Below are 22866 nucleotides of genomic sequence, written 5' to 3'. Positions count from 1 at the left end.
ATATTTATACGACAGGTCATTTAGAGAAATTTTTATTTAGACAATTAAAAAAATAATAATAATAATAAAAAAGAGGTTTACTTGCTGAATTTGATGAGATTTGTTATGACCCTTCAGGGTTGCCTCCATCACGAATTCATAATCATGCGAACCCTGTTATTATTTCATGACAATTATATGAGATCATTATCAGCAATAATATGAGATCCAATATTTTTATTTCATGAGTAATTTTTTGAGAGTGATAAAACGCTGCACCATAAGTATTCAAGCTTTTTTCTGTATCATATGAGGCAGTTTTCTTCATCATAAGAGGCAAATATTTTTTTTTTCTTTCAATTGTATTTACGCAAATTTATTTCGGTAAAAGGACATTAAAATTTTTCTAAATTTATTTCATTGAGATTATGGATTCTCTCTAAACGTCCTCTTCATTCCCATTCTTTTAATATAAACAAATCGTCAAGATACCAAAAAACCCAACAAATGAATTTGTTTAATAATCCTCCTTTGATATTCATTTAGATGCTCTGGAACTAGATCACAAACCCAATACTGCAACATTACAAGAGTAAGAAATATAAAGATAAATTATTATTTAGTCCTTAAATTTACCATTATTAACATTTGAGTACCTACACTTAAGAAATTAAATTATTTAATCTCTCACTTCCATCACACTTAAATCCTTCCATCTATTTTACCGTTGGTATTTGAAGATAAATGACCATTTAATCATTGAATATTGCAACTATTTATAATTTTGTTCCTTAGTTTTGCAATTAGTTATAATTTCATCCATAAGCTTCATCTCTTCATCTCTCCCTTTTCTTTGTGTCCCTATAGCTCTCTTTACAAGGAGATAAAATTAAGGAATGAAATTATAAATAATTACAAAATTAAGAAATTAAATTGTAAATAATTACAATATCTAGGGAATAAGTAAAATCTTATATTAAAATAACTAACAGCAAAATGGACTGAAAAAGTTCCAAGTATATGAAATAAGTAAAAGTGAACAACTAAATAGTTTAATTTCCAAAATATGAAAACTCTTTAAGTGTTAATAATGACAAAACATAGAGACGAAATAATAAATTTCTCTCACTAGTTAACTAGTGATACTACATAACCATAATTTCAATAAGAAACAACAAAATTTTAAGAATTATGGCAAACGATGAAAACACACTAAACATTGTAACTTCAAAGTAAAAAAATGAAAAGACATAGATTAACACAAAATATATATTTTCAAGCGATGCACGTTACCAATCTAACAACGTTTTCAGTAAATAATAGTTCATATATTTAAGATCATATTAATCTTTGATAATTTGATGCACTTCCCTAAAACTTCTATTTTTTTAACTTTAATCATCAAAACATTTAGCAGGGTCTTCGTCAATATCCAACACATTTCGCCTACACAACGTTAGACATGGACCAAACTTTTCCATCTCATCCAATATTTCTATTTAAATTGAGAATTATAACTAATAAAATGGCCAAACCTGAAACAAACACCACAATCTACAATCATGGCCATTTTTAATATGCATTTCTACTACAAGAATCCAATCAAATCTAATGGGACAATGTGAAAATAATAAAAGCAAGAAAACACAAGCAATCGATTTCTACTTTTTGAATTGTTCAGTTTCTAGGAATTATAATTCCTGAGATTCTATGTGCTATGCACATTTAAGAAAAAAGAAAGCACTTAATCCTTGAATGGTTATGAAATCAACATTTACTTCCATACAAGAGCTATAAAAAGTTTCAGATAAAAGCAGTTCGTCCACCCCTTCGACTATGCCTGTCATAGGCAGTGTTGAATTTGTCAACTAGCTCATTCATTGTGCTGGATAAAATGAAAAGGAGCCACAGTTAGCTTATATCATGGATAAAAGACAAAGATGATATTGAGTGAATTAATTTTGATCAAGTCCATGGAATTGCAGTTTTAGCAACATTATGCCATAATTCACATGATCATATCTATATGATGTATACTTCGGATGTATATACATGACCATATGCAACATCACTCATATACCCCTTCTTTACCCTTTCCTTTCTACTATAAGCATGAAACAATGTACTTATGCCAGCAATTAAGCAGACAGGCTCATTCATATTTAACCACAAACATTGTCACATTTCACCAGAGGAAAATCTTATTACATCAAAATAGAAATCACAATACTTGTTATTTTTTACTTCAGCAAAGTTCTAAAGTTAAAGGTTTATTATTGCATTAGAAAGTTCAAGATCTGAAGTGCTTCACTCTATGGTGTATAGCAATTAATCAAATTATTGTCACTCCTTAAATTATTGTCACTCCTTGCACTATATTTTTCTTTTTCCTTGATCATGCCAATTTGTTTGTTTATTCAATTTCAACAAGAAATCATATCTTATCAATTTCACCGAAAAATTTAAAAAAAAAAATTATAGCAAAAAGAAACACATGAAGATAAAGAAATTCCCCAAAAGGAGAAATGTGTCGTACCTTGAGCAGTTAGTAAACATGGCCAGGTATGTGATCAATAATGTATCATTGTATTCCTGCACAAAAGTAATAAATAGAATTATCATATCCAACCACAGTAGACCGATGACATCTTAATGTTACAGCACCTCCAAATTAAATATACATATGAATCTCAAAGCAGCAACCTTAAAAAGTTTACCCTAGATAAACCAAATATTGCCAGACATTGGTTATCATTTGCACAACAACAATTTATCATCAAAAGCACCATATTCAGAAGTCAGAAACTGCAATCAGTTAGACACCAGGCAAAGACATTATTAATTCATTACCCATATCAAGCTCCAACACCACTATTGATCACTGCTATTTCTCACCATCATGAACACATGCTGTTGAAACCAGTTGCCACTGCCTCCTAGTTTAACTGTCAACATGTAATGCATTGACCGAAAGTTTTATAGCTTGGTTGGCCACGGAGTTGAGACTTGAGAGTACACTAGTACAAGGTAGGTAGACAGTGAATACCGTGAGGCAGTGTTGTTAAAGGCAAGAGAGATGGCGAGCCAAGGCACCAGGCGAGCCGAGGCCCTCTAGCGCCTCCGCCTGCCTTAGCTTCGAGGAGGCGAGCACCCCAGCAACACAGGCGAGAGGCTCTAAAGCGTGGTTTCAAATAACAGCCGTTATGTAACATAACGACCATTATTTATAAGTTTTGGAAGGGCCCATCACGCTATATAACATTATTTACAGGCAAATATGGAGTTGCAGGTGTAACAGCCATTATGACCATTACATAATGGTACCGGCCGTTATTTATAGTTATGCAACTGTAACTGTCTGCTGCAATCACATGGAAGTGTTATTTTACTTCTCTTTTCTTTGTTTGCGTATTTTCACTTCCATAGCTGCTATATTTCTCATATTCTTTTCACCCAAAATTTCTCCTTTATTCTACAAATTCTCTCCCTTATTGTTTGCTAAGCTAAGATCATCATTAAATATCTCTATTCTAGCTATAAATTGTTTAATGCTAATGATGTCTAAACATTATAGATTTAATGCATTTATATGATTTATTTATGCTTATTATATGGTTGTGTATCTTAGTTTTACTTATATCTATCAATATATAGTCATTTTATAAACTTTGCAAATTTTTCAAAAAAAAAATTTGCACAGCACAAAGCCATTACCATAACGTTATGACTGTTGCAAGCCTATTTCCGTCACCCACAATTGCGACTTGAAACCATGCTCTGAGGCACTAAGGCAACACATCTATGAAGAAACAGTATTTTTTTTTTCTTTCCCTTTTAATTGTTTTTTACCCCAAATAAGATTAAACCCTACCAGCCTACCTCACAAGAAACACTCACAGACCTCACGCAAAAGAGAAACACTCACAACAGCTCCTCTTTCTTAACAATCGAGTCTCTCTCTCTCTCTCTCTCTCCCCTCCCGCCCCCGCCCGTCACCCCCCCCCCCCCCACCCCCTCCTTCTTCTATCCTCTCTTTCTTCTCCTCCAATCTGTTCTTCTCTCAACACAGCAATGTTGTTTTGCACATTTTTTTTTCTTTTTACTTTTGTTTGTCTCTTTTTCTCCTCCATCTCTCTTCTTGAATTCTATTGTATGGGTATTGTTAATTTACATGGGCATTGTTAATTTCTTGGCACTGATACTTTTTATTCTTGTTAATTTGTTAATTAATTCATATAGGTATTGTTAATTTGTTAATTTTTTGTTACTTTTACTTTTTATTCTTGTTAATTAATTGTTAATTTGTTTTTTAATTTATATGGATATTGTTAATTTGCTAATATGTTGTTAATTTCTTGCTAGTTTTACTCTTTATTCTTGTTAATTTATTGTTTAATTTATATGGATATTGTTAATTTGTTCATTTGGTGAGCATATGTAGGTTGTGAAATTTAGCTGTAATTAAAAATCATGCTCCCCTTAATCTAATTCTATTGTTTTGTTGCTTATTAAACTACTTAAATGTATGAATTTTTATGGTAGGAGTATATATATGTGTGTGTGTGTGTGTGTGGCGCCTTACTTCGAAAATGCTCTTGCCTCACCTCTTGTCTTTCGCCAAGGCCATAGAGTACCTTATCGCCTTAGTGTCACCTTTCGCCTTAATAACACTGCCATGAGGGAGAGAGAGAATCGTCATAGAAATGGCTTGGCTGCCAACATATCATACACATTCCTTTCCTACTTATCATATCTCTCTCTTCCTGCAATCAACAAACTAACTCCTTCTACATGGACAAAATTCCTATTTCCTTCACTCATAGGCTGACTCTATTCTTGGCCAAAAGCTCACTTTAGCCCTTCAACTATAGGGTGGGATGAAATTTCACCACTATACTCTAATTGGGTTAAATCAAATCCTTATAAAATGACTAATTGAGCAATTAACCAAATTGTTAATGATGCACGCTACATGCGCCATTTAGAAAGGTGAAAATTGTGAGGCCAAGGTTCAGTTGTTGGGGGAAAAAACGGTATGCATATCAACAGTTAGGAAGCGTGCTCTTGTCCGAAAATACTGGGTTTGCATATTGACAAACAGTTGGAATGCATGCAATGACAGCCCTACGGAATTTGTTGGTTAGCCATACTTGTTTTGCATCTTTCTTATTTTTCTTTTCCTCTCGTAGACAGTGGACTAGAATTAGATGCAATCAACAACAAAAAAAGCCATTATGGAAATATCAAGCACTGTATAAATCCCAAATCCCTTGGCTAGCTGTTCTTTCATGCCCAATTTTACCTCCAAACCAAGAAACACTTGCTCCCTCCACCATTATACGTTCTCTAGCAACTTATAATCAAACCTTCTCACTTCAAATCAATTTTTGGGAGACATTGCACTAATTATAATAATGAGAGAACAAACTACCAACTCCAAAGCGTTCAAGCATGAAGAAGAAGAAGAAGAATAAGAAGGAGATGGATGATGATGATAATGATGATGGAGATGGTATTGAGACCTATAAGGAGAGTTGTTAGAGAAATTGTGAAACTTATTATTCAAGGAAACACCCAAGAATCAACCCAAGAGATAAAAATGGAGAAGTATAAGAGGTTGATATTTCTGATAATGTTTCTGTTTAGGAATTTTCCAATGCTCTATCTACAGCATCTGAAGCACGAAGGACATTAACTACTGTATATGTATCACATGATTTAATTTGGAAATTCTAGGCTCAATTGTACAAAATCAAGTATTAAGAGGGCTTAATTGAGCCCAATTAAAGTATGAGTGAAATTTCATTGCATCCCATAGTTGTAGAGCAAAAATGAGCCTTTGGCCACTATTCTTTTAAAATAAATCTCTCAGACATAATTTTTCTATCATCACAATGAGATACATATTTGTCAAGTGGTATAGACCACTTCTTTAAGTGAGTGGTTCTGTGGATTAAAAGTTAAATTTTGGACATAAGAATATGCAGATTCCCACTTTCGTATTATGGTTAAAATTTGTAACAAATTGATACAAGAAAATGAGCAGACGAGTAAAATGGTGTGTTGCGAATTAATAAAACGGTGTGGATCGAAGATTGAAAGAAATAATAAGTGGCAGGAGAAGCTGTTGGTTGTGAAACAGTTAGGTTGTTATATGTCTGCTGAAGGCAAGCAATTGAAAGAGGACAGATGGAAAGAGGCTTGAGCATGATTCAAGGATGGGAATAATTCTGTTTCTTTATCCTGTTACCATAGCTCTATAAGAAGATGTAAAGATAATGAGATTTGTATTCATTGTTCTGTTCATATCAATAAAGTGGTTTTTGAGCTCTCCGTTATTTTCTTTGTTTTGTGGAAATTCCTTTACCAAAATGTCTCAAAATAAGTAATAAATAGCACTACTCACCATCAAGAAATCATCTTGAAATTTTTCGGATTCAATGGCTGGCAATCTTCTTAAAAGGCTTGATACTTGTCTTAATAATGAGTTCTCACAAGGAATTTCACCTGCATATCACAAATGTAATTAATATCAACTCTACATCTATCACCGCCTAATTATCAAAAGCAAATGCATCTACCTCCAAAATTATAATCCTTTCATTTTTATTTTTCCCCTTTTCTTTTGTCATATTGGCCATTCATTCAAATCCTCCATTTTAAAACTGGATGCCCCTTCAACAGGGTTCAGTGTGACACTGATTTGGGCAATGTCAGCTGAAGGTCCTTTACCATTAAACATTAATGATGGGGGAAAATTACAGATCTAGTCTCATCAAAAGATGAGAAGTAGTGATATCAGAATTTAAAGATTTAAATCTATTTAAACAAGATGCCTCCAGATTGCTGTATTCGCCTTTTGAGTTTCAGAGTCCTATCCAGAAAAAAAATCCATGCACCCTTTAATGAGGAGAGAAGTAACTTGTAGCTTCTAGGGTTTCTCCAAATTCAGAGATCAGATATGATAACATCTTGCAGTTTTCATATCATTTAAATTAAGTAGCTCACTGTGCATATAAAACCCCCTCAATCAATTTATATATTGAATCATTTGAACTTTCCATCAAAAAGAAAAGCATATACCTTTCTGCATTGCAACAAGATAGTGATGAAGCACCCTAATTCTGCTATTCAACATTTTGATGGCACTATGTATGCTAGTAAGGTGAGCAGCCACTGCAGATAAAAACCAAGTAACATTAATATGTATCATAGAAGAAAAATATTTCTGCAGTACTACATTTTCTTCCTTTCAAAAAAAAAAAAGAAAGTATAATGATGTTTATCAATAAATAGATAGATAGATAAAGAGAGTGGGACTTGCATTGTGTTGCTGCCGAGCCTCCATCAGATGGCTTAAGATGCGCCACATGATCAACTGAGATTCTTTCAGCTTCTACTGTCTTTAAATCCAGAGGGGGGAGGAGTTAATAAATCTAGTTGGCAACAGAAAGTATAACAGGGTAAATAAGAATGAAGATGACTAACCTCAATTGTGTAACTTGAACGAACAAAGATAAGCTGTGGAATGCCATCTATGACATGTAGCTCTATAAGTTGTAACAATCAACGCCCAAAAGTGTAGAAAAGTTATCAGCACAGTAGAATTCACAGTTAAAAAGACCATAAGAACTAACAATAGAATTAAAGATCTATTAAGAATGCTTCCCATAATATTATAAAATGTTTAACAACCTCAAGCCTCATTGAAACAGGATAAAATATTACAAGTTATAATTATCCACACTGCATTTATATATGGTAGGCAACCACAAAATTCAAACCTTTATGCTTTTTTTTTTCTAATTTTGACCAACCCTTTTAATTTTGGCAATTTTAGCCTGATTCAAAAACTCAGCTGCAATTGTGTCCAACCGGCTTAGGCTTTGGTTTAACTTTTCCAGGATTCACAAACACGGGGAAACACAGAAATGGACACAGGGAAACAACATTTTCAAAAATATAAGAAATGAAAATGTGGGAGAAATGTGTAAATATAAAAAATATAGGGGTATATTTATAAATATTTAATAAAATAATACATAAATAAAATAAATATATGGACTTAATTTAGAACTAATAAAGTTATTATCTTGATAATTAAATAATGTTTAACTTATCATTATTAGCATTATCATTTATTTTTATTGTTAATATTAATAGTATTGTTTAATTTAGTTTGCTTGGTTATAGAGAAAGAAATTTAGAATGAATATAGTACAAGTAGATAGGACAATTGTTCTAGAACTTGTTATTTTGTTTTAAACTATTATATTTTATTAAGTTTTGAAAATAAAAAGAATATTCAACTCAATTCAACTAAGCCTTTATCCCAAAAATTTGGAGTTGGCTATATAGATTCACTTTCTCCACTCTAAACGATTTTGGGTTAAATCCTCAGAAATTTGTAATGTTTATAGGTCATGTTGTATTACTTTCCTCCAAGTCAATTTAGGTCTACCCATTTTTCTCTTTCTATCCTCTAACCTAATGTGCTCTACTTATCTAACTGGAGCCTCCGTATGTCTACGCTTCACATGACCAAACCACCTTAATCTCCCTTTTCTCAACTTATCCTCAATTAGCACCACTCCTATCTTTTCTCTAATACTCTCATTACGGACTTTATCTAGTCTAGTATGGCCACTCATCAACCTTAACATTCTCATCTCTGCAACTCTTATATTAAACGCATACAACTCCTTCAGTGCCCAACACTCACTATCATATAACATAACCAGTCGTATGGCTGTACGGTAAAATTTTTCTTTCAACTTATTGGGAATCTTGCGATCACATAAAACTCTCGTGGCACGTCTCCACTTCAACCATCCGGCTTTAATCCTATGACTAACATCCTCCTCACATCCCCCATCTACTTAAAGGACTGAGCCAAGATATTTAAAGTGATTACTTTGGGACAGTACCACTCCGTCCAAACTAACTCCTTCCCTATCACCAGTTTGGCCTTCACTGAACTTGCAATGCATGTATTCTGTTTTCGTTCTACTTAACTTAAAGCCCTTTAACTCTAGAGTACTTCTCCAAAGCTCTAGCTTTCTATTGACTTCTTCTCGCGTCTCATCTATCAGAACAATATCATCCGCAAACATCATGCACCAAGGAATACTCTCTTGTATATGTTTCGTCAATTCATCTAAAACTAATGTAAAAAAGTAAGGGCTTATAATTGATCGTTGGTATAATCCAATTGAGATCTAAAAATCTCGTGTCCCCTCCCACTGTGCACACAATAGTAGTTGCTCCTTCATATATATCTTTCAACACTTGTATGTACCTAATAGATACTCTCATTTGTTCTAACACACTTCATAAGACATCTCTTGGAACACTATCCTAAGCCTTCTCCAAATCAACAAAAATCATGTGTAGATCTTTCTTCACATCTCTATATTTCTCCATCAAACTTCTAATGAGAAAGATCGCTTCCATAGTTGAACGACTGGACATGAAGTCAAATTGATTGAGAGATATAGAAGTATCATGACGTAGTCGATGCTCCACAACTCTCTCCCACAACTTCATAGTATGGCTCATGAATTTAATTCCCCTATAATTCGAGCAACTTTGTATGTCTCCCTTATTTTTTAAAATAGGTACTAAAATACTCCTCCTCCATTCATCAAGCATTTTCTTTGAGTTTAGAATCTTATTAAATAATTTACTTAACAATGCCACTCCCATATCTCCCAAACACTTCCACACTTCAATTGGTATTCCATCGGAATACATAGGCTTTTACCCACTTTCATTCTCTTAAGTGCTTTCTTTACTTCTAAAGATCTAATCCTTCTAGTATAATTCACATTCTTTTCTATTGTTCGATAGTCTATATTCACGCTATTACCATTTTGACTATTATTAAAAAGATTATTAAAATAATTTCTCCATCTTTTTTTAATGTCCTCATCTTTCACCAACACTTTTCCTTCTTTATCCTTAATGCACCTAACTTGATTGAGATCTTGACATTTCTTTTCTCTCCTCATTAGTAATCTATAAATATCTTTCTCCCCTTCTTTAGTTCCAAGTTTCTCATATAACTTTCCAAAGACTTGTGCTCTTGCTTGACTAATTGCCTTTTTTGCCTCTTTCTTTGCTATCTTGTACCGTTCATATGCCTCATTATTATCACATTTAGGTAATTTCTTATACCATTCTCTTTTTCTCTTCACTGCCTTTTGTACTTCCTCATTCCACCACCATCTCTCTTTTGAGGGTGGTCCATGTCCTTTAGACTCTCCAAGCACTTTTCTAGCTACTTCTCTTCTCTAATTTTTGATGCCATCTGTATCCACATATCATTGGCCTCCATATCCAGCTTCAATGCTTCGGACTCGAGAAGCTCATTTTTGAACTTCACTTGCTTTACTCCTTTGAACTCCCACCACTTTGTTCGAGCTATACTATTTCTTCTAACCTTACTTGAATTGTTTCTAAACTTGACATCCAGTACTACTAACCGATGTTGACTTGTTAAAACTTTTCCTAGAATGACCTTGAAATCCTTGCATAGAGCTTTATTTGTCTTCTTGGTTAAGAGGAAGTCGATTTGGCTTCTATGTTGCCCACTTTTGAAAGTCACTAAATGTGACTCTCTTTTTATAGAGTAGGTATTTGCTAGTATTAAATCGTATGCCATAGCAAAATCCAAGATAATTTTTCCCTCCTCATTTCGACTGTCAAAACCAAAACCTCCATGAACATTCTTATAACTTTACCTATCACTTCTTACATGTCCATTCAAATCTCCACCAATGAAAACATTCTCTTCATTCGGTATGCTTTACATTAAATCATCCATATCTTCCCAAAACATTTGTTTACTCTCACTATCTAGTTCTATTTGTGGGGCATAAACACTAATTACATTTATTGTTTTTCCTTCTAGTACTAGCTTTACTAGTATAATTCTATCTCCTACTCTTTTCACAGCTATTACAGCGTCTTTCAATATCCTATCTATGATTATGCCCACTCCGTTCTTATTTCTCTCCTTTCTGGTAACCCACAGTTTGTACCCTAAATTACCCACTTCCTTGCTTTTCTCTCCTACCCATTTAGTCTCCTGAATGCAAACAATATTCACCCTTCTCCTTTCCAAGGTATCCACAAGCTCCATTAATTTTCCTGTAAGAGATCCAACATTCCAAGTACCAACCCTGATCCTCCTCCTATCCTGTTCCTTCCTAATTGGTCTCCTTCTATGATATCTTCTGTTGTTTTCTATCTCTATCTCGTGTTCTATTCCACTATTTGTTCCACTATCTGTTCTACTATCTATCCTATGGACTAACTTCTTTACCCACACCCGTCCATTATGTGGGAACCCTTACTTAACACAATACCCGGGCGCCGACATGGTGCGTTGCGTTCGGTGAACACCCTACACCCTTGCGTATTTCTCACTACATCCGGGCTCCAATGTAGCGCGTCGTAAGTAGAGGACTCCCCAACGTTTATATCATTTGAATCCATATCATAAGGTGTGACGAAATTTTTACGCTAGTTGTCACCTACCGCAACCCTCCTTCTTTATCTAGGCTTGGGACCGGCTAAGCGTAAACTATTTAGGTAGAGTTTTGAAAATAAAAAGAATAAGAAAAGAAAAGAAATTAAAAAAGAAACAAACTAAGGACCAATAAAAATTCAAAAAAGTACATAGAACCACCCTTTTCTCTCCCATGTCTTCCTCTCCTTGTCAACTCCTCTACCTGAACATCACCGATGAAACTCAGACCACTTTACGATGCCAGTGAAGCAGTTGATCGATCCAGCAAGCTGAAGCACGAGAAAAGATGGGATTAACGGTGGCTTTAGGCAACTTCATGATGGATTTTGCAGGGAGTATTAACAAACGCTAACCATTTGCTAAAAGCCATCTCCGGCCGTTGGAAATATCGAAATTGCTTTTCCATCTTTTGATTTTTCCAAACACGGCCCCCAAACATGTCATGGGCGCGTCTTGCTATTTTCGTCTCGAAAACGTTTGCCAAATGGGGAAACCCCATTGATTGGAGTTTCCCTGCTTCACAGTCCAGGATTTCCATTTTTACCAATACCATGAATCCCATCTTTCCTCAATTTAAGCTTAGTAGTCTGCAACAAAATACTTAAACCTACACAATTCCTAAAGAAGCTTTCAAGTACAGAAGGATTAAATTGGCAAGTTGATGTTTAAGGGACAAACATCAAGGAGGAAAACATTAAATTTTTTTAATATCAATTAATAATAGAAGACCATGGTTTTAAAATAAAGGCCATTATGTTACATAACATACGATATTTACATGTTTTTTTGCCCTCCAATTAACTGTGGCATCATTATTTAAAGGCATAAGAAAATTTGCTCCTATAACGGCCCTTACACCCATTACTTAATGGTAATACCGTTATTTACCGTTAAGTAACGGTAATGGTCCATTATCTCATTATTTTAAGTCAAATGGGGGTAACAACTATTTCTCATCGTTTTTTATTAGTCTTGAGTGCTTTTAGATGTTGTCTCTCATTCTCTCAAATTTCCCATATAAACTTTTCTAACTTTTTATAGATCTTTTACTCCTCTCTTGAGTTATCATTAACAATCTTTCCAGCTCTACACATTTGTTTCTTGCAAAAGGTGAGTTTTTTTTTTTTTTACTATTTTTTGCTTTTTTGTTGAAGAAAATTATATTTATGCTAGGTTTGTTATTAAATTTATAGTATGAAAGATTAGTTTGCTCAATCTACATAGTTATAAGGTTAACTCTTTACTATTGGCAAAGTTATTTTAGCTTTATATTAATTAATATTAATGATGTCCAAGAATGATGGATTAACTATCATTATTTAATGTATTCATACTTATTATTTAATTATGCATCTTAATTTTAATTATATCTTGAAATATATATTAATTTCATGAACTTGAAAATTTTTCAGAAAAAAAAAAAATGCGTAGCAATAAGTTGTTACCGTTACGTTACAGCCATTATAGGCCTATTTCGGTTACTCACAACCATGACCACAAACGTGGCCACGATCGCGATTTAAATCTATGTAGAAGACTTCATATTTCAATTTTGACCATTGCATCTAAATTGTTATATCAGGCTAAAATTGCCAAAATTAGAAGGTTTGGTAAAATTTTAAAAACCACATAAAGGATTTTTTTTTTTTTTTTTGGGTAGTTAGGCCTGCATTCAATTATAATGAGCAATACCTCTCAGTAGTACATGATTTTCAAAACTATAGATTTGGAAATGGCACAGTTTGGTCATGAAAAATTATAAAGCGCAACACTAAATATACCAACTAAAATATTAATGAGTATATAAACTTTGTTCAAAAGACATTGGTTTTAGACTCTCTGACCCTACTAGTCCATATTTGAATTTTCGGTCCCATATGCTTGTAATTATATTCTAGCACAAAGTAATTAGCCATATTATGCTTCATTTGCACTTTCAAACCAGCTGTGCTTCCATGTGAGCAGCCATGATACAATTTAAAAACTATTGTTATGCCCCCAACTAAAAAATCAACTTTTAGATTGAATAATCACTATCACTATGTTTGGGAGTTCTTCTTGAATAGGAAAAGAAATGACAGTCCTTAATGCATGGAATACGAGAGAACAGTACTACAGTTTCAAAGGATAACTAATAATTTCTTATCCTTTCTTTCCTAACCTCATTAAACTCCCAAACAACAGATATCTATTATCTTTTTGCACTTTCCTTTCCTATCCCTTCCTATCGATGCATCCAAATGAAGTGTATAGAAATAAAAGACAGATGTTACAATGTTACATCCACTACAAGAGGGAAAGAAGGAAGGAGATAGATAACATTGATAAAATCTCACACTTTAGCTTAAGATAACAATTATGCATGACTATTGCAGTGGCAGAACACAATTTGTGCCATTGAATCATTGAATAATATAACAAAGAGTTAAACAGCAGCACCATCAATAGAAAATTCATATAATCAGTATGCAAGTAGCTTCACTGCTGTATAAATAGTATTACATAAAAAGAAGCAACAGTAACAAAAATTACCTACCACTTTCATATATAGTCACAGGCAGATCCTTCTGGGCCGGATTGATTAAAGGATTAAGTAGAACATAAACAGGGCTTTCATTAATATCCATCAACTGTTACAGAAAACAGTTGTTACAATTTACTGACAAATAAAAATGCATCCGTTGAAAATTATCAACTGCAGATGAATGCATCAAGATGCCAAGAATATACCAGAACAAAGTAAAGAAAGAAAATCAATATAACACAGTCACAGACAAAATAACATATTTATATGGATATGTCCTCCAAAATAGCAAAACAATTTCCCACAATAAGGTGGAACACATTTAAGATTAGTTAACTCATTTTGTACACATCACTAACAATGCACAACCTATCGGCATTGAGAGATTCTGAAATTTAAGACAAGATGCATTCAGAAGCCAAAGAACCATATGCAATTATCATAGTATCAGTTATCAAGTCCTTGACACAAAACAAATTGTCGTTATAATGATGCTATCTGACAAGATTTCCTAAACTACGCCAATTGCTCCTAATCCCAATTGCAAATATATTCTAAACTTCCCAACCAAAAATAATAAAGTTAAATTTTCTATTTTTCCATTGCCTTCAAATAAGTAACACATTATTACATACAAATGCAGTACCAAGCAGTGCAAGTCTTCTCTCTGGCATCACCATATATCTAATATTACCATTTTTATGAATTATCTAACCTCACTACGATGAAATTTCAATTACAAGAGTAAATGACTGCGAAAACAACAAAAGGCATGCTTGAGGAAAAAGAGCATTGGAAACATACAGCCTTGTGAATATGCATATCGAATTCCTCAGCGTCACTACCCGTTGAATACCATCCCAGTATGTAAAAGTGGGGGAAAACCTTCTTATCTGAAATCCAAACACAAATTTTCAATTAAATAACCCTAGGAACTACTAAACCACAATAAAATAAATTAAGAATCCCAAAGTATAGAGGAAAATTACAGAGCTCTTGTTTCTTCTCAAGGAAAGCTCGGTCTAGGGAGTGGGTGACGGGATCATAAAGAAGCTCAAAACTGTTGAAGATCTCAACGATGCGTCCCCTCTGCACTCCTATAACGCATCCGTACACTCTGGGTGGCGGTGCTGCAGCTGAAACAGCAGTGACACCACCATCGCCGGAGCCGTTGCTGTTGTTAGTAGTAGTACTAGAGGAGGAGGTGGTGGCGGTGGAGGTAACGGGAGGGTTCATCTGAGATTTGACCCGCGTATAGTGATCGGAGATGTTAACTATGACAAGTGGGTGTAGCTTGAATGTTAAACCACTGCTCGACGATGAGGACATTTTTGTTTTCCTTGGCTTTAATTTCCCCGGATCCCTACTGTCCAATCGGAAGCACGGTCAGTGACAGTCTCCCCGTGAAATTGAACGCTATACTTGCAGGAGAAACAGATGCAGGGATTTTGGGAGTTCTACCCTTTGTTTGGATACTTTTAAACAAGGAAATGAAAGTGAATCTGACCGGAGACAAGAGTGTTTAATTCTTATTTAATTCTTTTATATATTTTTTTTAAGTATTATTATTATTATTTTCAATAATATCTTAGTTTTTATAATAAATTAAATAATTATTTTTTTTATAACTAATTGTCTAAATTCAAGGCTTCTGCAATTAAATGTGTTATTTAAAATTTTATTATATTTTAATTTTTTTTAATTGTGTTTGTGTAAAAATATAATGGCAAAAAGCTTCTTTTAAGTCTTTGATAATTATTTTTAAAGTTAAATAAATTTTTATTAATTTAAATAATTCTTTTAAATATCTGATAATTACTCTTACGGTCAAATAAATTTTTATCAATTTAATTTATTCTTTTAAGCTCTTAATAATTACTTTTAAAGTTAAATAAGTCATTGTCAATTTAATTGATCCATTTAAACCCCTTATAAATAAAAAATTTACTTTTACAAGACCATACTCGACACTTTGTGTTCTTTATTGAACGTGAGTCTAGTATGCTCAGTGTCACTAGATCATATAATGCCTAAAACTTCTCTTTTATATCTCGTAAGGGACATGCAGAATTGAATTTGAATGGCAATAATTCAATAATTTGATTTATATTGATAGAATTAAGTTGCAAAGAGAAAGAGAAAGAGTAATAGAGAGTTTAACTCTTAGCTAATATAACAAAAATGGATATCAGCTAAACGTTCGTCTATTACATATAAATCATGTAATAAAAATTTAGCCTCTTTAATCTAAATTTTTAAGTTTTAATTCAAAAATAATTGTCAAGGGTTTAAATGATCAACTAACTTAATAAGAATTTATTTGACTAAAATAATAATTCTCAAGGGTTTAAATAGATATACAAGAACTTGTTTGACTTTAAAAGTAATTGCCAATGTCTTAAATAAATCAACTAAATTAATAAGGAATTATTTAACTCTATATATAATTATCAAGGCTTAAAAACAATCTTTTTGCCAAATATAATATATTGATTTATATTTTATTTTTAATTAATGAAATATTTTTTAATAAAAAATTTAATTAGTACAATTTATTTAATATTGATTAAATAATAAATACATATCTTGTATTATTATTTTCATTTTTAACTTATTTTGACTTTTCTAGAGAAATTTTTATATTATTATTATAATGTTATCTCCTTAAATATCTCATATGTTGAATCTATTTATATACAATTAATTTTATATGATATTATTAATCTTATATTATTGTACTCGAAAATATTATTTTATTACTTATTCAACTCTTAAAATTTTTAAATCAATATGTTATAAATAAAAAATAATAAAATTATTATATTTAAAATAAATTGATTTCAATTTTTTAAATGAAAATATATTTATCAATTTTTATTTTGCTTTTTATTTATAATATTTTTTATAATTATTTAGAATATTAATGAAAGTTTATGCTAATAATTATTTCATTAACATTTTATATATTTTTAATTCATTTTATAGATATACTTTTTAATAATTTGGGTAATATTAAATTTACATTTCTTCTATAAATATATTAATAATTTAAATGCTAAAAATTATATATTAATAAATCCACGTGCTTTTGCACGCGTGTGTGTGTATATATATATAAAATAAAAAATATTTTCAAGAAAATGACGTATGACACTTTTTTTTGAAAGTTTGTTATCTGTCACCTTTTATAAATACTCTCATTTATATTAATTATTATTTTTTTATTTCTCTTTTAATTTTTATTATTATTTATAATACAACCTTAACATTTACAATTTAAATTATTATTTTTTTAAAAATTTAATTTTTAAAAATTAAGACATTTTATAATTAAATGTAATATTAAAAAATTATTTATATTATTTTATAAATACTAATTATTATTTATTTTTTTATTTCTTTTTCAATTATCATTATTATTTATAATAGTACCTTAATATTTATGATTTAAATTATTATTTTTTTAAATTTAATTTTAAAAAATTAAGACTTTTTATGATTAAATATAATATTTAAAATTTTTTTATTATTTTTTTATAAACTTATTTATGTAAAAATATTATTTGACACATATTACCCTCTATAATAATAATAATAATAATAATAATAATAATAATAATAATAATAATAATAATAATAGGTGATTGATGATCATTAGTTTAAAGAAAATTAGTCATTAATTTGTGATCTCATATTCAATCATAAATATTTTTTTTATACTAACTATTATTTAATTTTTTTATTTCTCTTTTAATTATTATTGTTATTTACAATACTATCTTAATATTTATGGTTTAAATTATTATTTTTTAAAAAATTTAATTTTAAAAAAATTAAGGTATTTTGTAATTAAATATAATATTTAAAAATTATTTATATTATTTTTTAACTATCATTGTTATTTATAATACTACCTTAATATTTATGATTTAAATTATTATTTTCTTTAAATTTTATTGCAATGTAACTAAAACGTTAAAATCTCTTGTCATGAAAATAAAAATTTACAGTAAAATGTTAGCCACGAAAATGAAAACTTATAGCCATTTGTATATTTTAACTATGCCTATTATTGTTGTAACTAAATAATAGAATATCTTACCACAAACATAATGAAGTGGCAAGTATTTGTACATTTAGCTGTAATTTAGTAAAACTATAGCTAAAAATTAAAATTACTTGTCACAAATAATAAATTCATAACAATAATTTTTTTTGCCTCAAATAAATATTAGGTGTAGCTAGTACATTCATGTTTAGCTTCAAACTTTAAAAAGTTTATAACAAAATATTAAAAGTTTTTGCCACGAAATTGGATGATTTTCTAAAAGATATTGAATTTTCACTTTTTAAAAAATCATGGTAGCTAAAACCATTAGCCATATACATAAAATTGATGATATAGAAAATAATTTAAATATTTAGCTACAAGCACAAAATTTGTAGAGAATTGTTTTATGGTATTATCTATAAGTAATAGTGGATTTATAATAAATAATTAAATAATTAATTTCATATGTGAAAAAGTTATGACTAAATGTTTTAATTTTAACATAGTACAATGTATGTCATATAATATGTAAGGAGTTAAAAGCAAATAAAGTAAAGAACAAGACATTCAGTTCAAATATATAGATTAATATAAGAAATAAAACTAAAAACATGTGAAAAAAAAAATCAATTAATTTATTCCAACTAATAAGGAAAAAAAAAGCAATAAAATAAAGAAAAATTCTAATAAAAATTATTTTTTTTGATCTTCGAACTATAGCATAGCAAGCTTCTTCACATACATAGCAAGCTCCCATTCGGCTATCTTAAGAACTCTCAATGAACTGCAATAAAAAATTAAAAAATTGTAAAAGAATTATTTAATAAATTATTTTAATAAAAATAAAAAAATAGTAATGACTAAAAATAAGAAGCAAAACAAAAACCCTCTAAAGAAACTAAATAATAAGTAAAACAACAATAATAGCATGAAGAAGGCAAAAGGACTAAAATCAAAGAACCATAAAGTTGAAATTAATTTTTAAAACACTAAAATAAATAGAGGCAAAGCAAATACCCATATCTCATGCTACAAATGCACCTTGCAACTATTTTAATAACTAATAGTAAACACTGAAGACTCCTTCACTAAGATCCATCACATTGAATTAAGTAATAAATTTTATATCTCATAGCTTATATTAATTGTTCTTTATTAACTCTTATAAATGTCATCACCTACAACCATTCTACTCGTAAATCTAGCATTTATCATAGAACTCATATATAAAAATATAATTGACATAAATTTTCAATGAAAGTTATGTTCATAATATAAACAAATAAATAAAATATGGGCCAATAAATAAAATATGAGCTTATTTGCTTAATTACTTGCCGATGCAATTGAATGATCTTGACTACTTGTTGAATATTGTTTGTTATTTGTGAAAAGAATCATAATAACTTCTCTTTCCATTTCATATTCATTTTTGTTAGTTGCTCGTTCATTTGGTTCTTTACATCATTTACTTTCTCACTTGCTTCTTGTTTTAACTTGCTCCACATGCTCATTTGCTTCTTTTCTAGTAGCTTCAACTTGTTTAAGAAGTTCTGCTTTTGTTGGTCTAGCATCGAGATATTCATTCATATTTTTTCTAGGACTATAAGCACCAACATAATCATTTTTTTCAAGTCCAAGGACATTTGCAAACATATCATCACCATTCAATGAAATTTGTCATTCTTCTCATTACTTTTGACCAAAGAAAGTAATAATAATAGCAAACACACCAATTAGCATTATATATATACACAAATGCATAACAAGAAAGTAAGAACATTACAATGGCATCTTGTGATACTGGATCGACTTCTTTGTCTTTTTTTTTTTCTCTTTTAAGACTCAATAAAAACTTCAACATGGGAAGGCGACTTTCCATTTGCTTTTGTCTATTAAGATAAAGATTTTTAATAATAAAATTTGTAAGGAAATTAAATGGATCTAAATTTCAAAAATAAAATACATACCATTTGATATCTAAGTCGTGCATAACTTTTCATTTCTGTGTATGGAGGCGAGCATTTTGATCTATTTGTCTTACTTTTTCATACTGCTCTGTTTCATAACCAAGAAAGAATTATACAACATAGTTAAAATTTAAATAAAAAATTAATTTATGAAATAATAATATAGTTCTAACCAACTAAATATAATAAGATTAACACTTGAAATGTCGCCTCAATCCAAAGATTAACCAAATACTTCCAATCATCTACATCAACATGCTTAGGCTTATTTCATAAGCAAAGTTGATAAGTTGCTTTTGATTCAAAGTACTTTTTTTTTTCCAATTTATGCTTACAATCCCTATATAAGGCACTCATATGACCAATAATAGCACCATTCCTTTCATCAAAATATTAAAAAGTAAATTTTTCATAAAAATTTAAGAAAAAAATTATGAGTCATAATACAAATGTATCTACAAACATTAACAAAAAATCATAATTTATTAATAAATTTCACTAAAAATAATTTTAATCACTTATTTATCTTACCAAGATAGTACGCCACATATGCTCAATTGTATCTTCACTGATTTCTTTCCATTGTTTTATTTGTAATGGACAGCATGATATTGTTTTATTTGTAAAGGACAGCATGATCTACTTCTAACTGTTTGTCTATTATCTAATCCAAAGATCTTCAAGCAACGTGTTGCTCTCTTGTCTTTCTTTTAACCACATTAGAACTTACAAAAAATAAATAGAAATGCAAAAAAAAAAATATTTAAAAAGTATCAATTAACTAAAATAATATCATAAATTAACTATTAACTAAGAATAAAAAAGAAAAATTAAATTTTGTGACCTGGTGCTTTTTGAAGTCCACCATCTAACCGATGACCATTTGAAATTGGAAGCAAATCATTATTTTCTCTAGAAACAATATCATCATTTTTGGATAAACTATATATATCAATAGGTCTCTAATGGCACTTCTAATAACTGTCAAGCGTGGTTCTCACATATCCATCATCTTTAATTTCTACTAGATCATCACGATCACTAAGAACATTTTCTGATTTTAAATAGTAAAATTTATCTCCTTTGAAAATATCAAATCTGTAATTCTTCTTCAAATCATACGTTATATCAAAGTATGAAATGAAATCAACATCAAAATTATGTTTTGTCCTTCAAGCTCCCATTTTCATATGTTCTGTAAGGAGAAAATTTAAAATAGCCTTCACAACGGTACTTAATTGGTTTTTCATCAATATTTTCTAACAAAATAAAAAGAAAAAGTTAGTTATATAATGATATAACATTAACAATAAATACTTTTAAAATACATACTTTTAAAAGATATATAATCATAATATATTGAAGTATTTACTATAAATGTAACACCCCTGTTTGCATAGTCTGGTATATTTCACTGTTCCAGTGATCGGAGTCGGTCCGGACAATTAAGGAGATTAGAATCATATTTAAGACAACTAGATGAACCATAAACACAAATAATTAGTAATGTCCAATTAGTTAAGTATAAACAAGAAAAACAGAACACAAAAAGTTAAACGAGCCGAGAGTCACAGCGATGAGTGACTTTCTCGGGAACGACTGCGAAGTCAATTTAAACTCAAATTTCGAACCATAAAATGTGACGCTGCGGTCTTTAGTACCATTACGAACACAGTGGAAAAGAGAAAATCATGAAAAAGAACTGTTAAGCCAGTCAAATAATTAGGTCAGGGAGTCGGAAAAAATATGGAATTAATTGCAAACCGGGATGAACCGGCGAGGGGTAATTTAGTCAATTGACCCCGAGAGCTGACTCCTGACCTAACTGTCAAATAAAAGCAGAGAAAAGAAAACTTCGGGATCGAGAATTAAATTAAAGAACTAATAGAAAAAAAAAAAGAAAATGAAAAAGTTAAAAAGGTGTAGGGATATGACATCATGCATGATGCCATAAATCCCATAATTTATAAATTAATTAAAATGAATTGTGGTCTTTCATAAGACATAAAAAAAAAAAGAAAGGAAAAGAAAAAAAAAATCAATTGGTCTTCTCTCCCAAAGTTGCCACCTCCATCCTTCTCTCTCCCTCACCATTGCAAATCTCCATTAAAACTTACTTCAAGCTTTGAAACTACCATTAAACCTCAAATCCTTCCATACTTGCTTCACAAAAACTTGATTTAGTCACTTAAGAAGAAGCTTGGTCATCAAAGAAAGAAGAAAAGAAGAGGGAAATTAGAGAATTCAAATTCAAGTTGAGGTAAGTGCAATTTCAAGTTTAAATTCTTATTGAATTCATGAATTTAAGTTTATGTGTGGTGAAATTGAATTAGAAATAAAGGAAATCATGCTTAAATAAGGGAAGAGAGAATGTGGCAGCCATGGAACCCTAAGGTTTTGATGGTATTTAGTTAGGTTAAACATGAAATCTTGGTGAATAGATGTTAGATATGTGAATTGTATAATTAGATTACATGAATTGTGAAGATTGGACAAACTTAGGGTTTTGGACATTAGCGTTTAGAGACCAAAAATGTGAGAAACTTGTAAATGGTGTCTTTGACCTAATGTGAAGTGAGAAATGGTCATTTGTGACCTAATTAAGTGTGTTAGAGGTGTTTGAATTAAAGCCAAATTCAGATTGGGTATACACTATGACCAAAAGTCAACTTTGAGGGACCAAAAATGGAATTTTACAAGTCCAATTGGTATGAGACCAATTGGGAATGAAAATAGGCACTAAATGACACAATTTTTATTTTGGAAGCATGCCCAAAAAGTGACTAAAACCTAGTGAACAAATTGACCA

The 22866-nt window shown here is 30.6% G+C and overlaps 1 protein-coding gene across 1 annotated transcript; it reads right to left on the bottom strand.

Moving 5' to 3' along the window:
* Positions 1-1607: 1607 nt before the first annotated feature.
* On the bottom strand, positions 1608-15561 carry LOC110660042 (COP9 signalosome complex subunit 6a). Its single transcript, XM_021818187.2, has 9 exons — positions 15026-15561; positions 14841-14929; positions 14049-14142; positions 7468-7529; positions 7304-7382; positions 7063-7155; positions 6386-6486; positions 2516-2571; positions 1608-1864 (listed from the first exon to the last, which is right to left on the bottom strand). Exons 1-9 carry the CDS (start codon positions 15363-15365, stop codon positions 1783-1785), a joined length of 996 nt encoding a protein of 331 aa, XP_021673879.2. The 5' UTR covers positions 15366-15561; the 3' UTR covers positions 1608-1782.
* Positions 15562-22866: the final 7305 nt, after the last annotated feature.

Source organism: Hevea brasiliensis, chromosome 2, assembly GCF_030052815.1.
Source record: "Hevea brasiliensis isolate MT/VB/25A 57/8 chromosome 2, ASM3005281v1, whole genome shotgun sequence".
NCBI lineage: Eukaryota > Viridiplantae > Streptophyta > Magnoliopsida > Malpighiales > Euphorbiaceae > Hevea > Hevea brasiliensis.
Note: the sequence above shows the minus strand (reverse complement) of the source record. Positions and strands in the feature narration are given on the sequence as shown.